The following is a 27,929-nucleotide window of genomic DNA, read 5'->3' as shown; positions in this document are numbered from 1 at the left end:
AACCAAGAAGCAGCGGAGTTTGAGAAGCCAGCAGCCCGGGGTTCGGCGGCAGCGGCCCCATCGGCCGAAGTTGGGGGGGGTGGGGCGCCGAGCGCGCGGGGTGGGGGGGGTCCTGGTCTTTGGCTTCTCGACTCGGTCCTGTTTCGACAGCGAACATGTCTCGGCCTGTCAGGTCAGTGCGGAGTCCGAGGCCTGGAGCGGGATGGAAAGGGTTGGGGGTGAGTGGTGAAGGACTGGGGGACAGAAGCCTGCAGTCGGCCCTCTCCAGTGCCACGCACGGCCTCCTCCCTTTCGGGGCCCGCGCGCGCCCTTGAGCGTGGGGGGCCTTGCTGGCTCGCGGGGCTGCGCGGGGGTGGCGGCCGCGCGCCCATGCGCGCGCTCCTCCCCACCCCGCGCCGCTGCAGGGCTCCGGGCTGCTCTGCTGCCTCCCCCACCCGCCGCACTGGAGCGGGCGGGGTGTTCCCTGAACCGCCAGCGGCCGGAGGGGGAGGGGTGTGAAGTCAGCGCCCCCACCCAGGCCCCACCTCCTCGGGGCCAACCCCTTGGAGCCTGCGGGGAGACCGGCTGAGTCGGGGCTCGGCTCCCCACCTTAAGTGAGGAGGGGCGGAGACGCCCGGTGGCCCCTTGCCCCCTCTGCTTGCGTGGGGGTGGGGGAACTCAGCCCTCTTTCTTTAGCGGACGGGGTGTTCCATGCAAAGGGGGAGGGGCGGTACTGCCGCCGGGCCCCGCCTCTGTCCTCCAGGGTCGCTGCAGGGCCCCGCCTCCCGGATTGGGCCGGGCGTGGGCGGGACCCGTTCTTTTCCCCTCAGGCAAAAGTAAGAGCTGGGGACTGGGCCTTGGAAAATGACTGCTGCCTCTCCCCTAACTCGGAGTTCTGAGCGGGTTAACCGCCCCCACTCACCCCCCCTCCCCCCCGAGTTCGCTGTTTCCCTCCGACTAGAAATGTCCTTCCTCGGGGAAATGTCCCTACTCAGGAAGGTGCGGGTTAACAGCACGACCCAAATCCCGTGTGGTTCTCGTTCCCGCTGCCTGTCTACGCTCACTCGGTGTACGTGTCTCAGATGTTTTTGTAACCCTCTCTTTCCCCCCCAAGTAACCTGAATGATAAGGGGTCTAGGTTCCGGTAACCCGTAGACTTGATTCTGAGAATCTCAACAAGTTTGCAGTTCCCCAGCGGACGGTGGAATCGCCCTTTGCCGTCCTCCTGGCTATTGTATGGAATGTGCCATTTATGGAGGGGTGTGGCTTAATCCAATGTGTCGAGGCCTTTAAAAGGAGGGCTGTTGCAAATAACTTACTTTTAATGTAATGTCCGCGACGCTTTCGATGTAAGGAATTGGCGGCTTCGCATAGTGTTTTCTAGATAAATAGGCGAAGGTGTAGATTTAAAATGTTAACAGTTGTTGCTTCCCCTTCTTCCAAGTTTTGTGAGAAACGGAAGGATTTTGACCTAGAGCTCTAGAGAGAGGTTTGGAACCCGGGAAGGGGTTTTGTTCCACACCGATCTATCTCCTGACTAGATCATCCGTCTCCAACTGGTGGTGGTATGGGACTGCGTTCTTCTACGTTCGGGGTGGGCATGAGGAGAGTGCTAACTAACTACCACTGCTTTTCTGCCTTCTAATTTCTACCCTCATCTCTGATAACTCACCATCGCACTCGGAAGAGTTTTGCCCACTTTCTGGCAAGGAGTCTGAATAGATACTTCAGAGTATAGTGTGCAAATTTTTTTTGGCATGAAAATTGATCAATGTATCCCATCAATTTATGTAGAATATTTTCTTTAGGATCAGGTTAAATAGACAATATCGTAATAAAGATTTGATTCATCTGTATTGGCTCTTCTGTCTCTGGAAGTAAATTACTGTGTGGTGAAATTGGGACTGTTTTTCTCTACCTTTTAACGTCAGTTCACTAGGTTTTGATGACTTTTTATATTATGGTGTGACTTTATTATACTCATCTGCCTCAATTTGTGTTCCCAGATTTAGACACTGGAACACGAACAGCAGTTTTTTTATTTGGAAACTTTGATTTTTCTAAATATCACCAGTTGGGGATATATTAAGCACGGATCTTTCTGGGTTTTTTTCGAGGCATTGGGACGTCTGCACAAATTTTTTCTTGTTCGTTGTGTTGTTAAAAATAAATTTAACTGTCTATTTGCCCCTAATTGAATGAAATTAATATATTGGCTTTTGGGGTCGCTTTCATAGTATTTTAAAGCAACTTGGTTTCTCATTATATATTTTAGTGATTAAAGTCTCTTTGTAACTTTTAAAAAAAGTTTTTAATATACTCATGACCAATAATAAAGCAGAAATAATTAAACTTGAGTTTGGTGGTTTGTTAAATTTTGCAACAAAAAAGTCTTATCTTAGGGAAGTGCTTTTGTTCCAAGGTGTAAATGAAGAATCTGTATACCTGAGGGCATTTAACAAAAAAGTTAATGGTCAACGTTGACCAGAGATACCAGAATGATCAACCCGTTTAAAAACAAACCGAAAAAAAAAAAGCGCAAGTTGGAAAATGAGTGTCGGCACATTTTTTAGGGTATGTTTCTGCCCTTTAGACCTATATATAATTTTGAAATTTTTCTGCTTTTCATACTTAACTGTAAATATTCATTTTCATTTAAATACTAACCTGAGCATTTAAAGAAGTATTAGAAATGTACTAATGGCTGCTTGACACCACTTTCCATATGAAGGGAGTGATGAACTGATAAGTACAGCAGGTTTTTCTGTAGACGTGTGTGCAACACTTACCCAAGTAGTTTTGCTCACACAATATTGCTGTCTTTACCTTTTACAGCATCTGACTCACTGTTTATAAATGAGCTCAAATATTTTAGGCCTTGGGTTCAATTTTATAGTGTAAAATTACAGTCTTGGAGCTAGACAGAAATTTAGGCAAATTCATTTTACAAGTGACTCAATGGAGACCTGGACCAGTGAAGTGCCTTGCATCACACACTTAATGAATGCAAAGGTTGGGCCTAGAATCGAGATTTCTTAATTCCCAGGCCTACTCATCCTCACCCTTTCCGAATAATAATCACTTTATCTTCTGCCTGGTACGTATTGATGTTATTATAATATACAGCACTTTTAACCTTTCAAAGTGCTTTCATGAATCTTGTGAGGAAGGAAGGAAAATGCTATTACTTATAAAAGATGAGAAAGAAAACTCCGATTTACTGACTTGCCCAGACTAGAAACCAGGTTTCTTGAAATTCAGCTTAGTATATTCTCCAAAGATCCTCCCTTTCTGAAAATCATCCAAGGCATTCAGATCAGTGTGTGTTCCTTTCTGTAACATAAGTGTACTTGGTATCTGGTTGTCTTCTGTTGAATATACTTGGAGATTGCAAGGAACCTTTAACCTTGAAAGTTTAGGTGTGAAAGCATAGGTTCATACTGGTTGATACAAAATTAATTTTAAGTAAGTTTTAAATAAGCAGTTTTGTTCAACTCAATTTAAAATAATTTTCCAAGATGCTTTGTAATTGAAAGTATTTTTTTAATTAGAACTTCAGAGATTAAGTCCAGTTCCTTCAGTTTACCAGGGATGATTTATAAGCCAAAGAAATTAAAGTGTAGAAATAGCAAAACTATTTAAACTGTGTGAGTCTTCGCTATTTTCCTTTCTACTAGATTTGCATTTACAGTATTTGATTCCACATAGAATGTAGTACAGGTCCACAGTCCCTGTATAGTTTGAAATCATGAAGGCCATGTGTGTTTCGAAGTTCAGGGTTTTTTTTCAAAAATGTTCAAAGTAATGGTGCCTGTACTGTGCGTTAATGTGCGATCACTAGTGAGCTCTGCAGTAATGCTCCTATAATCAAACACCATAGTGACTCTGTAATAAAACAGTTTTCACACACAAAAAAAATGCAACTAAAAAGCCCAGTTGTTTAGGTAAGCTGAAACATTTGGTTTTCAGAACTGTTTAAATTTCTAAATTGTGAATTAGAGATTGTGGGCCTTTAACCGCAGAAGTACCTTTCTCAACCTTCAATTTTAGAAAAAATCACACTGCAACTCAAAAGAGTATCTCTGAGCAACTTTTTTCGTGCCAAGTATCCTGGCAGATACTTTACACATATTTCGCGATCTTGAAAGAACTCTTCAAGCAAGGTATATGTTATTCCCATTTCATACGAAGTAGTTGAGGCTTGGCTAAATGAACTGGCCCAGTTCACCTGTTAAGAGGTGAAGCAGGACTTCAAATCCAAATGTGGCCAACCCACAGTCAGTGTGATCTTCCCCGTGAGACACACCGCCACAGGCAACACCCTCACAGCGCATCTTGCGAGCGCATCTTGCCATCTTTGGAAGGGGTTACATACAGTTCGTAAAGTTGGAGAAGACCAAATTTAAAATGGGGGAGGGGGTGAAATGACAGTTTTTTGGAAGGAATAGAATATGTGAGGAGGTTGAAGGAAGATAACCCGAATGGAGAGGGAAGAGGGAAAAGCAGGGAAATAGTGGGACACTTGTGGGAAGAAATGTGAGTGTTAGATAAGTGACATTGCTTCAAGTGTGTGTGTTTTGTAATGCAAGGGTGTGTACCCCCTGGCTAATTAAGTGAGTAGATTTCATAGCCACCTAAAGGACACTATAAGAAATTTAATGAACTCATTTTACATATAATTATAGTTGCAGAAACGCCAGAGTATTAGCTAACTGAATCCAATGTGTGTTAAAAATGTATATGAGCAAGCAGAATTTGTCCCAGGAACAAAACTTAAAATCGGTTACTGATGCATCATTAAAAGACAGGGGGCACCTGGCTGACTCAGTCTGTAGAGCATGTGACTCTTGATCTTGGGGTCCTGAGTTCCTGACCCGCATTGAGCATAGAGCTTACTTAAAAAAATAAAGTTTAAAAAAGAAAAACCATGGTATTTGGAAAGATTCAACACTCATAAAATTCAGCATGTTCTAATTAGAAGGAAAATTAAGATTAATTAAAAATTGGAGTTGATTTAACTTGACAAAAGTTACAAACTAAGGTAAGTGATTGAATTTTTAGTGTTTTAAAAAAAACGTTGTGGGGAGGTATGGTACAGCGAAAGAAACCCTGGGGATCAGGAGACTTGGGCTAACTTAGGTTTATATAATGGAGATGTTGCAGTCCATCAGAATAATAGAAACTTGCCCACAAAGCATTTTGCAATTTTCATAGGTTTCTTCCAACTCTAGAAATAATGAGAAAGTAATTTTGAGTAGAGAAAGGGCAGTTGGTTTTATTTACTTATTTATATGGTCTGTTTTTCCCAGAAATATAAAACAAGGTCACCATACTACATAATTCCAGGACACCATACCCTAGTCCTGTGAATGGCGCTCTTCTGGAGTAGTAAGAATTAGAGCCTGCACAGCCAGATGGGTTGCTTTGTAAACTTTGTTTACTTGAACTTAATAATAATGAAGCTATTGAATATGCTGTGAAGTGTTACTTCTGTTTGCGTTTTTTAATTCTCAGCTGCAAAGATAGAAATAAATATGACCTCATTACTCCAGATTATGAAGAAGTAGCTTCTTGGATTGTTGAGACTAGAGATAGCACTTAACAGACCGCCGTGTTGTGCACAGTAGAAAACATTTGATGTAGCAGCAGGACCACTTTGGTCAAACCAGGACATCCCTTTGTTTTGTTTTGAAAAACCTATTCCTATCTGGATTCTAGGAAGTAGAACTGATGGTTAGAATATTGCATTGACATATTTTTAAATAACTACTCTAAGTAGCCATAATTATAGGTCTTTGAAATACTTCAGGCAAAGAGACCACAGGTTGCCAAAGACCGTATCTACTGGGGATTGCATATTTTTAGTTGCTGCTTCGTGCACATCTATTTTTTGAATTGTGCACCTCTCCAGTTCCCTGCTAAGCAAGGTGATCTTTAAGATTTCATCTGTCAAGCTAAAATGACCCTGAAGATGAACTACTTGAACTAAACATTAGCTCCACTTGGAAGTTAAAAATCCACTTTGCTATTCATTGGGCTGGGATAACAAACATGGCTGGCTGGCTGCCACAGATAAACTGCAGCTGTAAAGACTTACAACAATCCTCCTGGTGACTGCTACTCCTACTGAGAAGTGATTCTCTAAAAGAGACTGTCAGAAACTTTGCTGTTTGAAATTATGTCAGAATGAGACACCACACTTCTGTCAGAGCTGCGTCCTTTTGACTTGGAGAACTCAGTTTACAACTTCAGGGCTTCAGATGGGTTGCTGGACCCAAATTCCACATCTAACTTCTCTGCCAAGAAATAGGATCCACTTTGTGGTCAAACCTGATGTTAACCCCATTACACACATTCTTACTGTGCTTCAAGCCTATCAGGACACTGCTTCGTGTAATTTCCCCAAAAGCACCTTTCTCCAGATCCTTTTATTTTCCTCTGTATGGTGAGGTCCTCCATACTTCTGATATGCCTCTGCCTTCATTGTAATGAGTCACTAAACCTGACAGGCTACAGATTTGTGCCTGGTGATTGGTTTAAGACAACTGGAAGACTCCACTGAGCTTCCTGAGGTCCTGCTGCAGACAGGACTCTACCTTGGTAGCGTGGGCATCTGAGACCCCTTAAGTCTCATCTGCTTGAGGTTTCTCTGTCCCTGAATGCATAGGTCTTAACATTCAACTTCTGTTGGGAAAAATCTCGCCCCTTTTATTTATCTAGTACTATATTCTGCTCACTGAAATTTGTGTGTGACTTTTAAACAAAATAATTTCCTATATGGAGAGAGAGTGGTGAACTGAATATATGTTAAGAATAAGAAGTGCCATGTAGGAGTTAATATTTATTCATCTGGACTGAAACATTAGCAAGTGGATAAAAGATTTAGTAGGGGATTTTGACAATTAGCTAATAAACGTGCCTGGCTCATCATTCAAACCTTCACTCCCTTCCCTTTGCTACAGAAATTAGAAACTCCATCCAAAAACCTTAGGAACGCTTTCCTAAATGTTCATTTTACTTTGTTTTTTACTTTTTGTTGTATCTTGTAACTTTTTGAATTTTATGTTTAATTGTAAATAACAATGATACAAGATGCAGTCAAAGGAGTCAATCTTAGCTGATAGGAACTTGAAGCTTACGATGAATGAAGCAGTTCTAAGAAATTACTCTTAGTTGCGTTCAGGTATCCGGGCTTCTAGGAGTTACTGTTCTTATGTCTCTAGAAAATTTGGCGTGTAAATAATCTTTGAGGACTAGAAGAATGGGGAGAGATAAATATCCTAAGTTTTAAGCGGGGAGAGTAGTTCTACAGAAACCTTATGTAGATCTGAAGAAACTTCATTAGTCTCTGTTGTGCAGAGTTAGATTTATGAGCGATTAGGAAAGGAAGATTTGAGAGGTTGCAGGCATCAATGGTGCCCTGTGGGGTATTGGGTTAGTTGGGCTTGAGCTGGAGAATTCACTTTACCGCTTAATAGCTTGCAGTGATAGGAAAGTTACTTCCGCCTATCTGAGCATTAGATTCTTCAGATAAAATGGAATTAATGTTAATTAGCTCCTTTTGTGAGATGATGGTGAGGATTAAGGGAGAATTTAGGTGAAGTATCTGGTGCATGGTACTAACTGCTGTCGGAATAATTTTGAATTCAGCATCGTTTCGAAGATGAATCTCATAGGTCAGTAGTCTTCGTAATGTCCACTTTCAGGGCCATCTCAAACATTGATTCAATTTTTTATTTTTAAAATACTAGTAATTTTAGGGGCACCTGGGTGGCTCAGTGGGTTAAGAATCCGACCCTTTATGTGGCTCAGGTCACGATCTCGCCACTGGTGAGTTTCAGCTCTAAGATGGACTCTGCGCTGATAGTGCAGAGCCTGCTTGAGATTCTCCTTCCCCCTCTCTCTGCCCCTCCTCTGTTTGCGCTCCATCTCTCTCTCTCAGAAAAAGAAAAACTAATAACAGTAAAAAAAAGTGAAAGATTTTTGCGATCTGAAGAGAAACCAAGAGTATAAAAAAGTACTGGTAATTTCAGAAATCAAAGTTAAGCAAGTTTCTTTAATGCAGGATTTTCAAAGCTTTAACTTGTTTAAGGAGGTGATAATATCCAAATTGATCGGGCCAGGAAACCTTTAGAAAACCTATCTTGACAGAACACAAGTTGGGAAAGTCTGTAATGAGAAAATTCTTTAAATTTGAAATTATAATTAATTTATGCTCTTACAGTGCTGCTGCTTTGACTTTTTACTGGCTGTGTTTTATTTTGTGGTTCCTGGGAATATTTTTGTTCGAACAAAAAAGGTTTAGTTCTTAAAAGTTTAACTATCGTTTGTTTAAAAGAAAATAGAGTAAAAGAATACTGTACTGGGTTTCTCTTTCAACAAGGTTTTGACAGAGCTTCATATGAAGAAGTCCTTGTGGGGAAGATAACGAAATGTTAGGCAGAATGCTAGTTCATTACGATGGACTTGAACCTCAATAGCCATACCCTGATTAATGTCAGCCTGAAAGTACATTTCTACTGATGACTTAAAGGACTTTGTTCTTGGCCTGTGTTGACTAAGTTTGCAGATAATAGGAAGTTGAGAAAGATAAATATGTTGAAATGAACTATCAATATACAAGATGGTTGTAAACAATTCTTTTTTTTAATTTTTTTTTTTTTTTTTTTTTTTTGAGAGAGAGAGAGCTTGTGAGGGAGGGGCAGAGAGAGAGAGGGTCAGAGGATCTGAAGCAGGCTCCCTGCTGACAGCAGAGAGCCTGATTTGGGGCTCCAACTCATGAACTGTGAGGTCATGACTTGAGCTGAAGTCACACGCTTAACTGATTGAGCCACCCAGGCACCCCCAAAAAGGTTTTAGATTTTGGGAAAAAGAGGCTTTAGTTATTGGAATTGCAATATCCAGTACATTGTGTGTTATAACAGCCCAAAAGGCAATGGAGATCTTGGATTGCATTAGTACAAATATAGAGTAGAATAGGAGTAGGAAATTCTGAATCCTGATCTCTCTCTTTCCTGCACATAGACCTTTATAAACCATATTGTTAGGGTTAGATTGGGGCACTACTTGATAGACTTTAATAAATCTGGAGGGAAACAAGGTCATGAGGATGCTTGAAACAAGTGATGGGGAAGGGTTAAAGGAACCCTAATTAGCTTTGAAGAAAAAAGCAGAATCTGTCCTATAAAGTTAAGGACTATGTGGAGGAAGGGTTAGATTAAAACCATGGGATGGGGCGCCTGGATGGCTCAGTTGGTTAAGCTTCCAACTCTTGATCTCAGCTTAGATCTTGATCTCAGGGTCCTGAGTTCAAGCCATGTATTGGGCTCCACACTGGGCCTGGAGACTACTTTAAAAAAAAAAAAAGATTTAAACCATGGTAGTCCAGAAAGTGGATAGATGATAGAATCAGTGAGTGGACTTCAGAGGCAGATTTTGCCTTCTTGGGAAGAACTGTTTCATTATTGGTGTTTTCTTAGTATAGGCTGCCTTGTGTGGGAGGTTCATGAAAGGTTCTTAGTCATTCCCTTCTAGGGACATTTGTTGATAGGATAATAAGTTTGGGGTAAGATTGGATTAGATGGTCTAAGGTCCATGTAATGGTCCATGTGGATGTACTAAGGTCCAAGGTCTATGTGGATGTACTAAGTAGCTCTAGTACATAAAATACACTTGATATCATCATCATATCACCCTACCTCCTGCCCCACCACTGGCTGCAAAACTTTGATAGGTTTTAGGAGTGCTTAAGCTTGAAAACATATTTTTTTTTTAATTTTTTTTTTTTTCAACGTTTATTTATTTTTGGGACAGAGAGAGACAGAGCATGAACGGGGGAGGGGCAGAGAGAGAGGGAGACACAGAGTCGGAAACAGGCTCCAGGCTCTGAGCCATCAGCCCAGAGCCCGACGCGGGGCTCGAACTCACAGACCGCGAGATCGTGACCTGAAGTTGGACGCTTAACCGACTGCGCCACCCAGGCGCCCCGAAAACATATTTTTAAGATACAAGAAATTAGAGGTGCCTGGCTGGCTCAGTGGGTAGAGCATCCAACTCTTGATCTCAGAGTCATGACTTTGAGCCCCCTATTGGGCATGGAGTGTTTCATAATAAATGAAACAATTTTTTTTAAGGATAGGAGGGGGACTCTCCCTGGCTGGCTCAATTGGTAGAGCATGGGACTCCTGATCTCAGGGTTGTGACTTTAAGCCCCATGTTAGATGTAGAGACTTCTTAAAAATAAAAATCTTAAAAAAAAAAAAAAAAGATGGGGAATTAAAATGGGGAAGGGATGTTATTCTTTTGCCACCAAGGATCAAAAACAAACTTTTTTGTAACGGTAAAAATAAGAACAACTTTAGATATCTTTTGCAATCCACTTTTTATTCTAGAGTAGTGGGTCTCAAACTTTTTTGATGAGGTCGCTACACACAAGAACAAAAACACGTGAAATAAGTTGCAGGTAACTTAACTGTTACTTAAAGTAGAGTTTTCTCTGATATTTTTTATTTGTTGTGTTGTTGTTGTTTTAATGCTGGTTATATACCAATAAATTCATTTCAGGACCCAGTAGTGGGTTGTGACCTATCGATGGAAAAACATTGTTCTACAGGATCTCATTTATCTGAGAAAATGAGATACTACCACCCAGGTGATTAGTGAAAAGAACAATGTTGGTTATTTTTAGGTTTCTCAAAATTCAGATTTCAAATGTGCTTTAAGTGCCTAATGAGAAACTTGTTAAATTCTAGGTTAGCAAGTTGGGTTTTTTCATTCCTCTTCTCTGCGTTGACCAGCACTTGAGGATAAAAATGGAAGTGTAGTCTGTTGATAAAACTAAATTATGTCTACAAGGCTCTCCCATTTGCCCTGAGAAAATGGTTTTGTGCACTTCTCGTAGTATCGAGCTTAGGGTGTCAATTTATATTATTATGTGTAATTGTTGGTTGCTTGTTAATGACTCCATATTTTGATGTGCAGGCTTGTTATAAGTAGAGCTGGATTATGTGGTTTTAGTTTTCTCATCTGTAAAGAGGGTTAGGAGCGCCTGGCTGGCTCTTGTCAATAGGGCATGGAACTCTTGATCTCAGGGTCATGAGTTCAAGCCTCCATGTAGGGCCTAGAGCTTACTTGAAAAAAAGAAAAAAGAGGGGATTAGATAAGGTCCTCCAAAATTGTGATGATTTTCATCTCAAACACTGATCCTTGACTCTTCAGAATGTTGGTGGGAGGTACAACACAACCTATTGTTGTTTGGGTCTTAGACAGTTACTACTATAAGAAAGAGCATTTGGGGTGTAGACCTATCAGTAAAAATAAGTTGATGATTAAGAGAGTGGAAGAAGAAATTCCCTACTGTTTGTGAGTTGCTTGAGTTACCCATTCTTGGTGCCCAAACCAGATCTTTTAGTATTCTTTGTCTAGCTTCCCACTTTACCCTTTTTTTTTTTTTTTTTTTTTTTTGCCCTTCAACCTGATGCAGAAGTGGGGACTTCTCATCTCAGAGTTCTCTGGTGACCTCTCAGGAATTGGTTCGCTGTGACCAAGGTACATTTAGAATCTAGACAGAGATTACATAAGGTTTTAAAGTAACAGCAGGCATATAATTGAAATTTTTGTGTTCCTATACAGTTGACCCATTGAACACTGAGTTTGAACTACCTGGGTCCAGATTTAATGCAGATTTTTTTTTTTTTTTTTCAATAAAAACAGCACAGTATTATAAATCTATTTTCTCATCCTTATGATTTTCTTAACATTTTCTTTTTTCTAGCTTACTTATTGTAAGAATGTATTATATAATACATATAGCATAGAAAATATATGTAAATCAACTATTTATATTATTGGTAAGGCTACCTGTCAACAGTAGGCTACTTGTTAAGTTTGGGTGGGGGCTGTCAAAAGTTCTGCTTGGATTTTATTTAAGACATATTTTAAAAGTAAGTTAATCATCGTGTTCATTAATCATCGAATTAGGTATATTCAACATGGCTGTGGTATTCTGGGTGGAACAAGTTAGTACTTACAAGTAATGAAAGCTGCTCTTTGTTGGTTAGTTGTGCACCTGATACTCACAACAATCTTGAGAGATAGGTATTGTTATTCCTATTTTACAGGTGAGGAAACTGAAGTTCAGTGAGGGGAAGTAACTTGCTCAAGAACATACAACTAGTAAGTGGCAGAGCCAGGATTTAAACCCAGTTCAAAAAATCTGTTTTTAACCTCTATGCTATATTGAAATTTTGTGTTGTCCTCCCAGTTCTGGTTGTCCTAGTCGTTGATGCTATTTTACACTGAAGAGTTGGTTTAGCTTTGGCATTTAATTTATGTAATGATATTTCGAGGAAGGAAGAATGTGTCTTTGTTTTCAACTAGAAGTAGAACTTCTCACACCTTTAGACTTAAGTATTACTCACGAGTGTTGTGTTCCATCCCAGTATATCTTCTCAATTTTTAGTTTATAGTGGAGTAAGTCCATTAAAAGTGCATTTCCACCCTAAATAAGGTAAATCTCCAAGTAGTGGAAATTGTAATTCTGTTACTGTTTTGAAGCATCTTTAGAAGACAGGAAATGAACTGAGTTGTTATTTATAAATCATTATAATGAGTTACTATGAATGACCCATTTTCATAGATCTTTTATTTAAATTATTTTTTCTTTTCCTCTTTAACATTTGTGGATGGATACCTTTCTTTTTGCCTAGTTATCCTTAAATTCGCTACTATATTCATATTTGCATTACTCAGGTTTTATAGTTTCAGTGAAAAATGACATATGCAAGATAATTCTGATAATTTTCACATAATTCAAAATAAAATATTTTCTGCTTCAAAGGAGGGGGTGGCCTTTGAATTTAATTGTGAAAAATTTAAATTTAATTACTCCTATCGTATCGTTTACGTGGCATTTTTTGTAGTTCTGCTTGTTGAAAACTAGGATAGAAGAAAATGTACTAAATACTTGCCTTTTTACTTTTTTAGGTTTAAAGTAACGAGTTATTTCATATGGACAAAACTAGATTTTCCTGTCACTAAGGGCAGTGGGAATTAAATATCTGATAGGCTGAAGGCTCACATATAACATCCTCTCTCATGATGCCTTTTCACCCTGAACCTTTGCACATGCTGAGTCCATTCACTCATCAAATGCATCATTTCTTGGACTTGGTGTTCTGAATGAAGGAGAGACAACCCCTGCCCTCAGGAAATTCGCATTTAGTAGGGAAAACAGACATTCAGTGGATTGTATAATTGTATCAATAAAGGATTAAAGGTGTTGAGAGGAGGTGAGGTTGTATCTGATATGACTGGGAGTGACACAAGCAGCAATGTAGGTCAAGGAGAAGCATGACCAAGTGTTAAGAAACAACTTTATTGGAGGAACTACAGATTTGTAAGTGGCTTGATTAAGTGGCAAAAGATGAGGCCTTCAAAGACTTTTAGGAGATTAGATATTATCCTCTCAAGTATTTTACAAAGCTAGGTTTCCAACAGAGTTCTTAAATTTGGCCCTAAGAGCAAAAAATTAAAAACATTTGAGTGTTTCCTTTTTACCTTGCTCTGTGGTAAAAAGAAAAGAAAAAAATGTGGGTATAAGACCATTGATATCAAGAAGCTCAGATTAGTGAAGAAAATCAATGGTACAGCAATAGAAGCTAAGATGTGTGGCATACAAAAGAGTAGGTGACTGTTTGCAATTGAGAAAAACTTTTTTTTTGAACTTATAATTTTATTTAAATTTGTGGCATAGGGGCACCTGCCTGGCTCAGTCAGAAGAATGTTAGACTCTTGATCTTGGGGTTGTGAATTTGAGCCCCATGTTGGGTGTAGAAATAAAAAAATAGGAATTTATGGCAATAAATAGATAAATAAATAAAAGCATACCCATTTAGGCCATCAGTTCCAGCAGAGGAAAATCTGACACCCAGATAAATTATGTGATTTGCCTCAAGTTCTAGAACCAGAACCCAAGATTTCTGTTAACAAAGATTCCATACTTTTTACCATAGAATTCCTTTCTGGAATGTTGCTGTTGATAGACTAAGAAGTAACTATCATTAGCAAACTGTTATAAAGTTGTTTATGTTGAACCTACGCCTAATTTGATCAGGAAGCTAATAAGCCAGTGTGTTTACTACTTTCTTTTCAAAACCTTAAAGTAGCTAACATGTTTTCTCTTTTGCAAGTTGAAAATTCCAGTTTATTCAGTTGTTCTTCATAGGACATACCCGTCACCATTCTGGTTACCCTTCTTTTTATAGTCTCATAGGATGTATCTATTGATAGATGGTACCCAGAAATTGTACCGTTCTTTTAGTTGGCGACCCCACCAGCATGGATAAGCTAGAATTATTATGCCTGCAATTTTAGAACCTTGTACATTAACTAGTAGAGGTTAATATTTCATACTCCCTCTTCTGGATACTTTCCTTCCTCTTGTTACATGTCCCATTTTCCTTGGTCCTAAGTAATGCAGAAAATTGTCATCTTTACATGATGATCATAATACTGTTTTTCATGGCACCTGTCATTAAAAAAATCACTATGTTGCTAGAACATAATAGGCATTGAATTACTAGCCCCCCCCATAGTCTTTTTTTTTGAAACAAAATATTTTATTCTTTTTTTTAATTGTAAAATCACATAAAATTTACCATCTTAACCATTAAAATTTTTTTTTAAGTTTATTTTGAGAGAGAGAGAGAGAGAGAGAGATGAAGGCACATGAGGGGGGAGGGGCGGAGAGAAGGAGAGAAGGAATCCCAAGCAGGATCCCCACAGCTTGGAACCTGACTCAGGACTTGAACCCACGAACCTGTGAGATCATGACCCGAGCCAAAGTCAGACTCTTAACCAAATGAGCCACCCAGGTGCCCAACCATCTGAACCATTTTTAAGTGTACAGGTCTATAGTGTGAAATGCATTCACACTGTTGTACAACTAACCTCCAGAACTCTTTCTCTTGCAAAAGTGAAACTATACACATCATTAACTCACTATCCCCTCCCCCCAACCCTTGGCATCTACCATTCTTCTTCTTTCTATTTTTATTTTTATTAAAACAATTTTTTTTAACATTTATCTATTTTTGAGAGAGAGAAAGAGTGAACAGGGGAGGGACAGAGAGAGAGGGAGACACAGAACCCAAAGACTCACAGAGCCTGATGTGAGAGTCAAACTCACAAACCTTGAGATCAGGACGCTTAACTGACTGAGACACCCAGTTGCCCCTATTTTTATTTTTATTTTTATTTTAGAAGAGAGCACCAGTTGGGGAGAGGGGCAGGGAGAGAGGGAGAGAACATCTTAAGCAGGCTCCACGCTCAGCACGGAATCAGAGATGTGGTTCGGTCCCACAACCCTAGGATCGTGACTTGAGCCAAAGTCAAGAGTGGGAGGCTCATCTGACTGAGCTACCCAGAGGCCCCACTTAACTTTCTTTTTTTTTTTTTTTTTAAAGATTTTTTTGGGGTGCCTGGGTGGCTGACAGAGCAGCACCTGCTTGGGATTGTCTCCCCCTCTTTCTGCCCCTCTTCCGCTTGCACATGCTCACTCATGCATGCCCCCTCCCTCAAAATAAATAAGTAAACCTAAAAAAATACCAATTTTATCTTCTTTTAAGGGATCTCTATACCCAACAAGGGTGGGGGACTTAAGCTCATGAGTCACATGCTCTACTGACTGAGCCAACCAGGCATCCCCACTGTCCTTTCTTTCTCTATGAATTTGACTACTCTAGATATCATGTAAGTGGAATTAATGGTCATATTTTTGAAATTAGCTTTCCTATTACAATGGAATCATTTATATATAAACCCAGCTGCTTGTAACAAAACATTTGGAGCATGTTTTAAAGTTTTGCATTTTGACTTACAGAGGCAGTACAGTGAGAAGATAATTCATTTCTGGTAGAGTAAAGAAAAACAGAAGGCAAAATTCCTTTAGAGCCTATCTTTCTTGTCCAAAGCCAAGGGTATGGCTATGCTTTCTTCCCTATCGAAGCCCCAAACATGTTTTCAGAATCCATCCAGCCCTCCACCTTCCATGTTTGCATATTATATATAAACTGTACGTGTGCTTGAATACTGCACATCCTGTCTTTGGATATAAATGGTGTCTTAATCTATAAAATCAGGAATATTCCTCTGCTCAGGTTTAAATGTAGTTGGTGGCATTTTTCTTTTAATTCTTTTGGTTCACATATTCAGTATCCATTTAGTACAGTACCTATAAGGCTCTTTTGAAAGCGATACTAACATGGATACTAATTTGGATACTAACATGGAGGTTTTTATATATATCTCTAAAGGAGGAATTTTAAGCTTTTAAAGTATGAAGTAGAAAGATGGAAATTAAAGATTTGTTCAAGATGTTAAAGATGCCTTACCTAGTAGGAAGTGCTTAAAATCATTGAGTCAAGTAGGTACATAAATTTGTGACTTTTCGCTCGTATTTTTCTTAATTACAGACCCTTTAAGAAAAAGCTTCTTTTGAATGGATCAATTATTTTTTTCTTCTTTGTAAGGCTTAGTATACTGTCGTCATAATTTGTATGTTATAACATTAACCATTATATTTAAAAATCACCTTGCCTTGAAAAAAACTCAGTAATAACTTTATCAGGTGTACACGTGTATGTGTACATATCAGTAAGCATAAAAGTGTAAAAAATATTTACAGTTTTTGTTGATGCACATGTGACATCTCTGTGTAATGAATAATATGGTAGTTTGGCTCATTTTGCTGTGTCATGTGTGTTTGGGAAGTGGGAGGTTTTGTGGGAAAGAATAGTATTTGAGCTATCACTGAGATGAGCAGTCGGAGAATTGTAGTTTTAAATACTTCTGAACTACACTTTTCATAACAACATGGAAAAGCTTTTTGACGGAGGTGGGGCTTGTCGAATAGTTTTCACAGAGCGAGTTCTCATTTTGTCTTTAAACAGAAACAAGTGTTCTGATATCTTAGGAGAATGATCTTCATTAGAGTCTCTTCTTTCTACAGAAATAGAAAGGTGGTTGATTATTCACAGTTTCAGGAATCTGATGATGCTGGTAAGTTTCGTGATTTCAATAAATTGTAAGTTGGACCAACTAATATTGAAAGAATTGCTAACTCAGTGTACTGTTTTGTCATGCTTTTAGAATAAGTTTTATCTTTTTTTATTTTTAAACTATATGTAAATTATGTCGGGATTTGTGTCACCCAAAACAGAAGTTGAACTTGCATGGATTTTTACTTTTCCTTAGTGGATCATTGATAATAAATACTTGGATAACTTTTTTCTTAACTGGTTTTGGAGTCAGCTTCAACACGCAGTAATGTTTTCTTACAATATGTCCTTAATCTCATTATTTTCCAGACGCATTTGCTATTCTTTCTGCCTTTTTAAAATCGAATTTCACTTTGTAAAGATAATGTGTGTACTTTGGGAAAACTTAGAAGATGCAGAAATGTGAAAAAGAGTAATAACATACAATCCAACCTCCCAGAAATAATGCTAACATTTATTAAATGCTGCTAAATATTTGCATGTATTCATTTAATCCTTAGTAGAGCAATCCTATTAAAATGGAATATACTATTATTGTTTCCGTTTTACAGAGAAGGAAACGGAGGGAGGGATCTTATTCAAGGCCCCTTAGCTGGCAAATGGCCATTTTAACCTTTTGCAAAAAAAGCCTGTGTCTGTCTTTCCTTTTAAAAACATAGTTGGAAGTCTTGCTATAGAATTTTGGGTTCTCTGCTACTCCTATTTGTGTATATCTTTCTCCTATTATGAAAAGTTATTTGAGAAATTACTATTAATGGTTGTGTGATATTCCGTAATGGAATTTATAATGTATCCATCCATTTAATAATTGCTGAAGCTCCTGAGTACTTCCAGATCTCCACTATTCTATAAAATGGTATAGTAAACATAACCCATTTTTAAGATTGGTTAATTTTCTTAAGTTCTATAGGACTTTTGAAATTGGAAGTATTTTCCTCAAGTGTCAGAGTATGCTCCATTTAATACTTCAGTTCAAAAGTAATCTCCTTGATAACAGTAATTGTGTTAGGATTATAGAATTGTGGGGTCTTTACATTCTGAAATGCTTGTGTTTATTACTGTAATGGTTTTCAAGTAAATATGAAGATGTTGAAACATGGGAATATCTTTAAGAAATTAAAAGGGTAGGATATAAAATGATAAGAGATACTTGGCTATGTATGGGTATATTAAAATACACACATGAGATTAGAAGGGACTGATATAGGAAAGAATTTATTTTTTAAAAATGAAAGAAAATTGAGGGGCGCCAGGGTGGCTCAGTCGGTTAAGCGGCCAACTTGGGCTCAGGTTATGATCTCATGGTTTTGTCGGTTTGAACTCTGCACCAGGCTCTGTGCTGACAACTCCAAGAGCCTGGAGCCCACTTTGAATTCTGTGTCTCCTCTCTCTCTCTGTCCCTATCTCATGCATGCTCTCGCTCTCTCTCTCTCAAAAATAAACACTGAAAATTTTTAAAAAAGAAAAAATTTTGTGGGAAATCCTGCTGCCCCTCACCGTGTAAATAGCATTAGAGATACTTATCTCCATAAATAGTGGTAATTTATACATGTAAAAATCATAATATTTGAATTTGAAAAATGCTCTGTTTAGATGAAGATTATGGAAGAGATTCAGGGCCTCCAGCTAAGAAAATTCGGTCATCTCCCCGAGAAGCTAAAAACAAGAGGCGATCTGGAAAGAATTCACAGGAAGATAGGTAAGAGGCATTGTTAATCTGTTCCTGCTTGCGCTGTTCCCACTTGGCCTTGAGGGTGGTCTCTGATCTCTAAATTGGTGGAATCTCCATTTACTTTGGGAAAGTGCTTATTGTCTACTTAATGTTGTTTTGCATATTTCTTATTATCTCAGGCAGTGCTTCTTGAGTCTAGGGGTTAGCCTCTTTAAGGTCATGAGGCTTACTTAGACTCAACCTAGAATCCAAGGTGATCTCCAAGAATGCTTTTGTTGCTACCTCAAACCTCTGAACATAAGCAGAAAGATTAAGTATGTAATTTGTTACCTAAGGTTAGTATTGACATTTTCATTGTAGTGATAGCAAAGAATGAGTGGCCTTTCCCGTTGAGTCACACATCACTGGCAGAATCATAACTAAAGCTTATAGAATCTTCACTTGTATAGACTGCTGAGTTTTGCTATCTATAATCCTCCTTTGTTCAGATAGTTTCGTCATTTGTGGGGCAGTAGAGGAGTTGTGGTTTTAACTATACTTGCCTTCTGAGACCAGGATATTGTAATTTTTGCCTCTGCTGTCACAGACCTACACACTCTCATCATACTCCATGTAGCATAATTTTAAGACCTTAATGATGGTGGTGATGGCGATAATGGTGATAGCTACCGTGGATGATTCTTTGCCAGTCTCTCTTATGTGCTAATTTATAATTTATATTCATTATCATTTAATTCTCACAACACCTGTATTAAGGTACTGCTAGCTTAGAGACAAGGTCAGTGATTTATCCAAGGTTATCCAGCAAATGGACCAGCAGGTTTTGGAATCATGTCTGTTGGACTCCAAAGACCATGTTTTCACCATTGGGCTGTACTGCTTCCAAATATATTACGTCAGAGCAGTTCAAAGAAATACAATCTTTCTCGTCAGTTCTTCTAAGATATTTACCTTCAAATACTAAAGTCTTGTAAAATAAAGCCCCACGCAGAAGTCTTTCCGTTCTGAATTCATAGAATGCTAAATTTGTAGAAATGACAATATTTACCTCCAGTATTTTCTTTACTGGAAAATTTCAGAAATGTGGTTTTGAGGAAAAATAAGACAACATTGTGCTGTGGGGAGACAAGTCTTCCATAGTTTTGTAGTATATCTTTAATCCAGTTTTCTGTAGCAGCCCAACTTAGATTCTCTTCCATTATGTTCATTTTTTATATTTCTCTTAGGAATGGATTTCTTTGTGGCCTGCAACCTGTTCTGTAGTGTCTCATCGATACAATTAATAGCTAGCCTAAACTTTCCCTTGTTCTAATTGCTTGGTTTTATTTCTTTCCTAAGTGTCGGGAATGGTGGAGATACGGTTTTTATTGCCATTTGTACTAAGTGCCTTGTAAAGTTTATTCCCTCAGACCATTGTTGTCTTGAGTTTTCTATTGATCTCTACTTGTAAAAGTTCAGCTTTCACTTGACTTTATTGTAATGGGACTCCAGGATTAATGGTCTCTATAATAAACCCAATAATAAAAGAACTAGAGAAAACTATAGTTCTTTGTCATTGTAACTTGTGAATTAAATGCTTACTTTGCATAAAAACATACAGAATGGTTTCAGGTTTCGGCATTACGGTGTATCTTGGATCACATTGCTTAGTAAAGAAATAAGGTTGGTTTTTCTCTTTTTTTCGGGAATCTTGAGTTTGGTAGTTTGTCATTTGAGTGTGGTCTAGATCATAGGAAATACCGGAAGAGATTTACAAGACCTGCTGTTTGAAAAAGCTGTGAAGGCAGTTTTTATGTTGGGTGTTTCTTTTTTTGTTTGTCAGAATTTCTCATAGAGTCATAAAGTCAGAGCACTGAAGACTGAGTACCAAGTGATTTGCCTGAGACCATACAACTGATTAATGACAAAGACAGGACACGAGAACCCAGATTCCTGAATTAAGATTTTTGAGGACATAAAACGTGCATCTTTGTGACTTAAATTGTTTTATATAACTTTCCTTGGAACTTTAAAGCACTTTTTTCTTATTTTACTTTGTGGTGATTTGAGGGCTCTTATTCTCTCCATGATACAAGGCAGGTCTGTGTGTTGATGTTTCTGATGTATAGAAATATTGGAGGCAAGAAAAATCTACGGAGATAATTAGTTGATTCATTTTCATTTTGTTTTAGATAATTTTTTAGGGATATTGTAATTTATACAACTGCACTCCAGTTTCCTTAAATAATTGCGTTTTAGGGGTTTTCTGCGTCTATATTTGGTGCCATCCAAATTTATTTGCCTACTTTCCCGCCATTCATACATTGTGTAATTTATTTTTAGTATTTTTATACTCTGCCTCTGACAACAGAGAATTTTTTATTATTAAATGTTCTTTGAATATTTCATCCATAAAAGAGGTATTCTTCAAGTTCTTCCCCTGTCGGAGATACCAGAGATGTGTGCTCACTTAGATTTTGACCTAAGACTTTTAAACTTTCTCTCTGCTTCCCTTTACAGTGAGGACTCCGAAGAAAAAGATGTGAAGACCAAGAAGGATGATTCTCACTCAGCAGGTAGGAAACAATTTTTAGTGTAATAGGTGGATTGACTGATGTCTTTATTCACTGGACATTTTAATAGCAGTTTTATAATAATGCCAGGCACTGTCATAAATACTGACATGACAAAGAGGTTTGCATCTTTGAAGAGCTCAGTGCTGGTGACTTATTGCAGTTGCCGTGAGGGTTTTTTAAACACGCTTATTACAGAAATCCACCCAGGATTTCTGATGCAGTAGGTCACGGTGGGACATTGGGGCTTTGTTTTTTAAAAATATTTACAGATTATTCTAATGCATAATCAACACTGAAAACTATTTGCATAAACAAATAACAGCCATCAAACTGAATAGATTTTAAAGAGTGTGTATAATCGGAAGTGACAGATCTAAGGCGTGTGGCGAGGAACTCTAGAGTGAAGAGCAGACAGAAGATAGTTTTGCCCTTACTTTAGCTCGGGAAGTAGTCCTTTGAAACGGTAGCCACAGAGCAGGCTGTTGGGGTAAGAGTTTTAACTCGAAAGAATTAATAGAGACCCCATGGCCAAATACAATGTAAGATCCTGATTACTTGCTGTTATTTTTCCAAATTTAACTCTCCTAAGAACTGAGGGTTTATTCTATACAGCCCCCAACCACTTTAGTTTTGACCTACATTCCCATGCTTTTGCTTTCCTGGATGTCCCTCTAAATAGGATTGCTGTTGGCTAACACCTGGAGGGCCGACAGTCCCACTGCGTGCACTCCACTGAGCTATTGGTTTTCGTTCCTTTCCAAGTGTGTTATCTGACTGCCTAAGTTGAAAAGAAATAGGTTTTGTATCTTAGAATAATTATCCTTGGGAGTCTTCCCCTCTTCTATTTAAAAATATTTTTCTGGGGTGCCTCGGTGGCTCAGTCCGTTGGGCGTCTGACTTTGGCTCAGGTCATGATCTCGCAGTTTATGAGTTCGAGCCCTGTGTGGGGCTTTGTGCTGACAGCTCAGAGCCTGGAGCTTGCTTCACATTCTTTGTGTGTGTGTCTCTCTCTGCCCCTCCCCCACTCATGCTTTTTCTCTCTGTCTCTGAAAAATGTATAAACCTTAAAAAAAAAAATAAAATATTTTTCTCACTTTAGTTTCTAAAAACTGTGAACATAGGGGCACCTGGGTGGCTCAGTCGGTTGAGCGTCTGACTTCGGCTCAGGTCATGATCTCGCGGCCTGTGAGTTCGAGCCCCGCGTCCGGCTCTGTGCTGACAGCTCAGAGCCTGGAGCCTGCTTGGATTCTGTTTCTCCCACTCTCTACCCCTCCCCTGCTCACGCTCAGTCTGTCTCTCTCTCCCTCTCTCTCTCTCTCACTCTCTCTCTCTCAAGAATAAATAAACATTAAAAAAAATTTTTTTTTAAATAAAAATAAAAACTGAACGTAGATTGAAATGTAATTGATAATTTTAGGGCAACACAATGATACGAGTTTAAAGTAGATGTTCACACCTAAATTCAGCTTTATTGTTACTTCAAACTACATGCTTCAGTTCTTTTCTTTTTTTTTTTTTTAACGTATATTTATTTTTGAGAGGGAGAGAGAGTACAAGCAGGGGAGGGGCCAAGAGAGAGGGAGACCCAGAATCTGAAGCGGGCTCTAGGCTGTAAGCTGTTGGCACAGAGCCTGACGTGGGGCTCGAACTCATGAACCATGAAATCACGACCTTAGCTGAAGTCAGATGCTCAACCAACTGAGCCACCCAGGTGCCCCGCCTAAGTTATTTTCTATGTACTAATGAGTACGTGATATTTTTCAAGTTCGTGCTTTGAATTTTAGCTCCTCTTTTGTATATTTTGTAGGAGTTTTTAGGGATAGAATTTACCCTTTTTGAGTGAAATAAAGCTGAAGGTTATAGCTCATGCTGGCTTTTCTGGTCAGCTGTCAGATAAATGCACAACTCTTCGATTGTTGCATTATAACTTCGGTATTACAGAGGACAGTGAAGATGAAAAAGAAGATCATAAAAATGTGCGCCAGCAACGGCAGGCAGCCTCTAAAGCAGCTTCCAAACAGAGAGAGATGCTCATGGAGGACGTGGGCAGCGAAGAAGAACAAGAAGAGGAAGATGAGGCGCCGTTCCAAGAAAGTATGTAGACTTGGCTTGTTACTTTGGTCATGACTGTACTTTGTGACCTCGATGGCTTCTGGGTTGTCGTGGATACTAAACATGGCAGCCGGTCCCTTAAATTAGATCCTCGCTGTTAGAAGAGATGACTGTTTCTCATACCTGCTGATACTTTTGAGGTTCACAGACTCTCTTTGATTATGATGTCCATCGTTTGAACTCAAATACTGAATGAGAGCTTGTTAGAACAGCAGTTACACGGTGGGTGTTGTGATTAGGATTGGCGTTTTGGCCTGGGAGTGGAAGGGGTAGAGCCCGTCCCCCAGCAAAAGCGTTCATAGCAGAATCTAGATGCTTCACACATGACTCGGCTTTATTGATTCTGTGTATTTTTGCTTTGTGTTTAGCTTTCTTGTTTCATTGGTTCATAGTTGGACCAACACACACCCAACTGGTGCCGTTTCATTTCCCCGGTCTCCCCAGTACTACAGGGGGGTGATGGAACTACCAAAAGTTATTTGGTGGCTGCGGTTTTTATTCACATTAAATTGTATCCGTTCCCGTTCTCAACCGACTCTTCAAACAAGTCAGTGGCGTCACCCGCGTGTGCAGGCTAAGCCCGCTGTACACGTGGGGCTGACGACGACTCCGGCCAAATGGGTAGCACAGCTGCCGGCAGAATCCGAGAGTGTTTATTTCCCAGATCCCGTCCTCCAGTCGTGCCTAGCACGGTCTCCCTTTGTTCACTTGGAAGGATGTGTACGTTAAGCTGGACGTTGAAATTCTTCTTTCCTCTCAGAAGATTCCGGCAGCGATGAAGATTTCCTCATGGAAGATGATGATGATAGTGACTATGGCAGTTCAAAAAAGAAAAACAAAAAGATGGTTAAGAAGTCCAAACCTGAGAGAAAAGAAAAGAAAATGCCCAAACCCAGGCTAAAGGCTACAGGTGAGTGGTGCAGAAGTGAAATTAAATGACCACTTTGAAAAGTTTCAAGAACCAGTACACTTTTCTCTACAGAAATTCTTCATTAGGGGTTGGCAGTGGCCACATGCCTAACAAGAATGAAGGAATTCTGAAAGGACCGTCTTCCACAGTTGGAAGTATCCCTTATTTGATTATTAATAAGACTCTAGCCCCTGCAAGAGTCTGGCGGCTCAGCCCTGTTCTTCAGCTCCTGCCTTCCGTGGCAAGTTTTGGCGGCCATCTGTTCGTGTCAGGCACAGTGCTGGAAACGTTGCATCAGGATAGCTGTTCCTGCTCTTTTTTCTCACCAACATCACAATCCCAGCAGCTAGTAAAGACTTGAAATTGTGAAAATGCACACCTGTAATCCTATTTCAGTTCTCTGTTCTGATCCGTGCACGGTCCTTTGTGCTAGCCTAACGAAACCACACTTGGCAACATGGATTCGGTTTCTTTGAGCCCTTGTGGTTTCTGCCAGATATTCCCCTTTCATAGCTACTTTGTTATTTAACTCAAAGTTCGATTTGCTTTGTTTTTTTCTGGCAAATAGAACTGGTGATTTTTACATTTTTTTCACTTACCACTTCTTACCATTAGGAATTGTGGAACGGTCTGGGGCACGCGGGTGGCTCAGTTGGTTAAGCATCCATCTCAGTTTTGAATCAGGATGCTCAGGTCATGATCCCACGGTTTGTGAGTTCGAGCCCTGTGTGGGGCTCTGCACTGACGATGTGGGCCTGCTTGGGATTCTCTGTCTCCCTCTCTCTATGCCCCTCCTCCACTCACTTTCTCTCAAAAATAAATAAACATTTAAAAAAAAAAAAGAGGAATCCTGGAACTGTCAAAAGGTATGTTATTTGATGAGGGCGCCTGGCTGGCTTAGTTGGTAGAGCATGGGCTCTTATCTCAGTCATGAGTTCAAACCCCACTTTGGGTGTAGAATTTACTTAAAAATAAAATCGGGGTGCCTGGGTGGCTCAGTCAGTTAAGTGGCCAACTTTGGCTCAGGTCACATCTCTGTCGCAAAATAAATAAAACTTAAAATTTTTTCTTTAAAAATAATAAAATAAATGATACATCCTTAGAAAATTTTTTTAAGAATTTGATGGCTTTAGTTGCCATTCATATTGTTGTATCCATTCTTCTTGACCCGCCCCCCCCCTTTTTTTTAATTTGAGAGAGAGTGCACAAGCAGGGGAGAGGGGCAGAGGGAGAGAGAGAGAGAGAGAGAGAATCTTAAAGTAGGCTCCTTGCTCAGCATGGAGCTCAGTTCAAGGCTCCATCCATCCTACAACCCGGGCCGGGGATCACAACCCGAGCTGAAATCGAGAGTCCGATGCCCAGCCAACTGAGCCACCCAGGCACCCCATCCCCGACCCACTTTTTAAACAAAACCTTTATCAGAAACAACTTTTCATTTCACAAACCACTAAGGATAGTGTGCAGTTTCTGTAGCATCCTGTTTATTAGAAACATTACTGCAAACATAACACCACGGTGTTGGCAAAAGTGATTGGGAACCAGTGCCCACCTCGATTTTTTTAGTCAGTTAGGATGTTGTCTTGATAGATTTTATTCTTCTAGTTATGTTTATGGCTGATTTTTATTAAAGACCTTTTCTTCTCTTCTCTTCTCTTCCCTTCCCCAAATTGGTATTTGTTTTCCTTTCAGTGACTCCAAGCCCTGTGAAAGGCAAAGGGAAGGTGGGTCGCCCCACAGCTTCCAAGGCATCAAAGGAAAAGACTCCTTCTCCCAAAGAAGAAGACGAGGAACCAGAAAGCCCTCCAGAAAAGAAACCCTCTGCCAGCCCTCCACCTGAGAAATCTGGGGATGAAGGGTCTGAAGATGAAGCCCAGTCTGGGGAGGATTAAAAAAGTGATGATGGTCTGGGGAGAGATTTTATTAAAAAAAAAGAGAAAAAAAAAAAGAAAAAAGAAAAAGGGGGGAAAAAAAACTTACTTAAGATAGAACATGGTTTTGGCTATGGCTTGACTCATGGGCTTTCAATGCTTTTTCCCTTTTCTTGAAAATAACATTCTCTGTCTTTCTCTTTCTCTCTCTCTCTCTCTCTCTTTTTTCCAAGAAAACCATTGTATGTTTAATTTACTTTTTTGTCTTTTGGTCTTTTCTTTGCCGTCACCCCTCTTTCCCACCCCTTCCCAATGAAAGCCATGTCAAAGTAATCACTGGATTGACTGCTTCATCTTTTTATTTTTAATGGAAGGTGTGCCACAGTTGTAAAGCAATAAGATTTGAGGTGAACGCTATGGAAATTTTGCTTTTTGCTAAACGGTAGCAAGTTGAACCCTAATCAAAAAACATAGAAGGGGTTTAGTTAAAAATGATTGCTTCTTTCTCTACCTGGACTTAAAAAAATCAGTTGTCATCTAATACAAGTTTATATGTCTATATACACAAGTATAGATGTCTACAAAAAATCATGATGTTACACTTCCACTGATGGGGCAGGTAGGAGATAAAGCTGAACGCTGAATTCTGAATTGTTACTAAAAGTATTCATATTTTTTACCGAGGGAGCAGGGCAGGGAATGGGGTCACCTGACCTTGTGTGAGGGGGTGGGTTTGTTTTGTTTTGTTTTGTTTTTTAATTCCGTCACCTGTTATCTCAAAGAGACCGGGAGCCAGTGATCCTTTTACCCTGCTACAGTCTTTCAGGAACTTTAAAAAAAAAAAAAAAAAAAAAAAAGCAAACAAAAAAACACAAGGGCCACCAAAACTTAAGTCACTCTTGATTTCCTATTTCATTCTCTAGTGGTTCATGTTTTTAAATATATATGTATCTATTCTGTTTCTTGGATAAAATTTTACCAAGGATCAAAAAAACCCCACAAAAAACAAAAACAAACCTAGAATTTAAATGGCAAGATCTATACACCAGAGTGGATTTCTTCTTAACTGACAATGTTTAGGTTTTAAGCAAATAAAGTACCAATTAATGTGAAACTCAATCACAGAGACTTGAGATTTTTCCTTTATGAAAACCGAAAATTGAAATTCTTTTATGCCGTAAGTGTGCATTCAGATCCCATGAACCATGCTCTGTTTTTATTTGGGGAAAGAACATTTTTCTCTTCATACACCTGCCTTCCCATTTCTCCGCAGACACATGAAGCGCATCTCTGGGCTTCCCGCTACTACGTGGGGTACCACCGCTTACCCGCCCGAGAGCCTGCCAGCTCTGATTTCTCCTGGCTCCTTTCTTCACTTCATATTCCCTGCTTGATTGGGAGTCTGTTAAATGCTGCTCCCACTCTCTTTGATTTGCTTTTGTCTTTCTGCTGGTGCCCCTTTTGTGTAAAGCCAAAGTGGAAGGGGCTCAGGGCTAGAGAAACCATGTGTTTAGGAGGCCTGTGTGCACCGAGAATAGACTTTACATGCCTTATGAAAGCAGTCAGGACAGGGGTCTGTAGGTTGGATCCTCTGCATCCTGATACCATGAGCTAAAGGGAGCAAGGTTTAGGGGTCTTAGTGTGCTACTAAGTTGAAAACATGGTTGAGGTTTAACCTCTGCCTTCTTATCTAGGTTTGCTGCTTCGATATATCCTATGCGGTTTTCCTTCTATCTTTTAAGTTAGAGCATGTTTTTCTCTCAGACGACGTGGCTT

General features: G+C 39.5%; 1 protein-coding gene across 3 annotated transcripts; it reads left to right on the top strand.

The window, feature by feature from the left end:
* Positions 1–64: 64 nt before the first annotated feature.
* NUCKS1 (nuclear casein kinase and cyclin dependent kinase substrate 1) lies at positions 65–27,272 on the top strand. Of its 3 annotated transcripts, XM_047840608.1 has the most exons (7): positions 65–172; positions 16,988–17,037; positions 18,630–18,735; positions 21,208–21,263; positions 23,205–23,357; positions 24,136–24,285; positions 25,975–27,272. In XM_047840608.1, exons 1-7 carry the CDS (start codon positions 156–158, stop codon positions 26,172–26,174), a joined length of 732 nt encoding a protein of 243 aa, XP_047696564.1. In that variant the 5' UTR covers positions 65–155; the 3' UTR covers positions 26,175–27,272. The 3 variants fall into 3 exon arrangements, with proteins under 3 accessions (XP_047696564.1, XP_047696563.1, XP_047696562.1); XM_047840607.1 differs by lacking the exon at positions 65–172 and having other exon boundaries at positions 16,941–17,037; positions 24,139–24,285; XM_047840606.1 differs by lacking the exon at positions 65–172 and having other exon boundaries at positions 16,941–17,037.
* Positions 27,273–27,929: the final 657 nt, after the last annotated feature.

This window comes from Prionailurus viverrinus, chromosome F1, assembly GCF_022837055.1.
Source record: "Prionailurus viverrinus isolate Anna chromosome F1, UM_Priviv_1.0, whole genome shotgun sequence".
Lineage (NCBI taxonomy): Eukaryota > Metazoa > Chordata > Mammalia > Carnivora > Felidae > Prionailurus > Prionailurus viverrinus.
This window is presented reverse-complemented; position numbering and strand designations above follow the sequence as displayed.